Raw genomic sequence first — 2,025 nt, forward strand, 5'->3', positions numbered from 1 at the left:
GGTAATATAGTAAAAAAAGAAGAAGCAAAACATGGGTAAGATGACAGCAAACTCTCATTGTTTATTTCAGAATACAGAACTTTGGTTTAAAAGCTTTTCTTTATAAACTATATAGGCTCTAATATTATGTTACAGCAACAGTAAAGATCAGTATCAAGTAAGTGAAAACACAGAAAGGATGTGTCACTCAGACATATACCTCTCTCTGTCCAAAGTAATGCTACTCTTAAATGAAAAAAAAAATGTTACCCTCACTCCAAGCTTGAGAAGTACTGATATCGAACACACATTTTTCTACCATCACAGGAAGAATATATCACAGGAAGATATTTTCATTCAAAGGTGATAATTACAGATTTTAATACTGTGGCCAAATTGTAGGATTAAAAAAAATAGAAGTAATATAGTAAATATCAGTTACAAACAGATAACATATTGTTTGGTTTAACAATGAGGTTAAGAATGACAAGAATTAGTATTTAACTGTATAAGGAAAATTTAAGCCATATGTAATTTTGTCTAGAACATGACAAGTTGATGCTCTGTTCCATTATCATTTTCCTCAGAAGATCACACATCAAGTAGTAATATTTCTGATGAAGTTTGTAAGCAAGAAGAAATCAAGTTAGTTCTTCCCTGAATGTCTCATTCCCACTGACTAGCTGTCACAGTGTTGAATGCTGGAGGGATAAAGCCATTGTCAGTCTCACCCAGTTGTGAACCCAAAATATTATAATGGCTGACCTGGGAAGTCATGACCATTGGTGTAATAATGGAATGGATGCTGTTGAAACAAACAATCCTGTTGAGATCAGATTTTAGTCCTGCTAAGAATCTTTGAGAAGTCTGTTCCTGGGCCCAAGGAGAGCAGCAGTGTATATTCTTACAGTCTATGACAAACAGACTACTTATAACCACTCAGAATGTTCATTAACATTCACTATTTTACTCCAAATTAGTATTCTTTTATATTAAATGAAAACTAATGTTGTTGGAAGGACTTCTTTTTTTAAAGAAAACATTTTAAAAGCACTTCATAGGAATTTTGATGTTTTGTAAGGGACTATGCTTTATGCCTTGCTCTAAAGGTTTTTGTTTAGGGAAGTAACATTGTGGTACCCTGGCCATTCAGCACAGTAATAACTGGCAGAATCATCTGTCTGTGTATTGTCAATAGTGAGGAAAAAATCTGCTCTAGACCGACTACCTCGGAACCGTGTTGGGATTCCTGAAACCAGAGTAGTTGTGCCATACACTAAGGCTTTAGGGGATTGGCCTCGTTGCTGTTGATACCAAGAGAACTGTGTTTGCTCATTGGGATTAGTCTTGCAGGTGATGGTGATCTGGTCTCCAGTATTAGCAGTCAGAGTAGATGGAGACTGAGTTAAAGCACAGTACATTTTCAACTCTGAAATTTCATAAGAATAGTAAAAATAGAATCTATTAGCACACATGAAGGCATATATGTACATTGTACATTTCAAAGAAAATATTTTGGATGAAATACCTTAGAGAAAAATTTTCTAAGAAATGCACTCAACATGCTGAAAATCTCTGGAATCTCCAGCAGGCTGCTGAGAAGAAAACAGAGAAATATTTCTCTACTCTTATTCTCACCTGAAAGGTGCAATAGAAGGCACAAAAGTGGAAATAGAGATCCCATTCTGTTGGCTGAGCACTGATCACTCCAGCTGATGTCTCGTGTCTTGGAGGATCCATTAATAGCAAATCAGAGATGAGAACTTTCTAAGTGATAATTATGCAAAGCAGATTCAGTTAAACATAAAATACTGGTCATTAACCAGAGATTTTCCATTCCCATTCTTCAGCACCAGCTGCATACTTTGAGGTTATGAGACACACTTGAAGTACTTGCTAGTACTTTAATATTTCTTTACTGTAAATATCTCTTTACTGTATTTTCATGTCACAATGCCTTTTTCTGAACACTAACATGAATAGATTTAATTGATCCTCTTAACTGTAAATAGTATTGTGAATATGGCAGGTGGATAGCCATCTGTT

General features: G+C 35.2%; 1 gene segment (V, D, J or C); it reads right to left on the bottom strand.

Annotated features, from left to right (window-relative positions):
- Positions 1-1,082: 1,082 nt before the first annotated feature.
- LOC116099886 lies at positions 1,083-1,677 on the bottom strand. The segment is given in 2 exon segments: positions 1,083-1,408; positions 1,618-1,677. Coding segments are annotated over 2 exon segments (372 nt in total).
- Between the last annotated feature and the right edge of the window lie 348 nt (positions 1,678-2,025).

Source organism: Mastomys coucha, unplaced genomic scaffold, assembly GCF_008632895.1.
Source record: "Mastomys coucha isolate ucsf_1 unplaced genomic scaffold, UCSF_Mcou_1 pScaffold20, whole genome shotgun sequence".
Taxonomy (NCBI): Eukaryota; Metazoa; Chordata; class Mammalia; order Rodentia; family Muridae; genus Mastomys; species Mastomys coucha.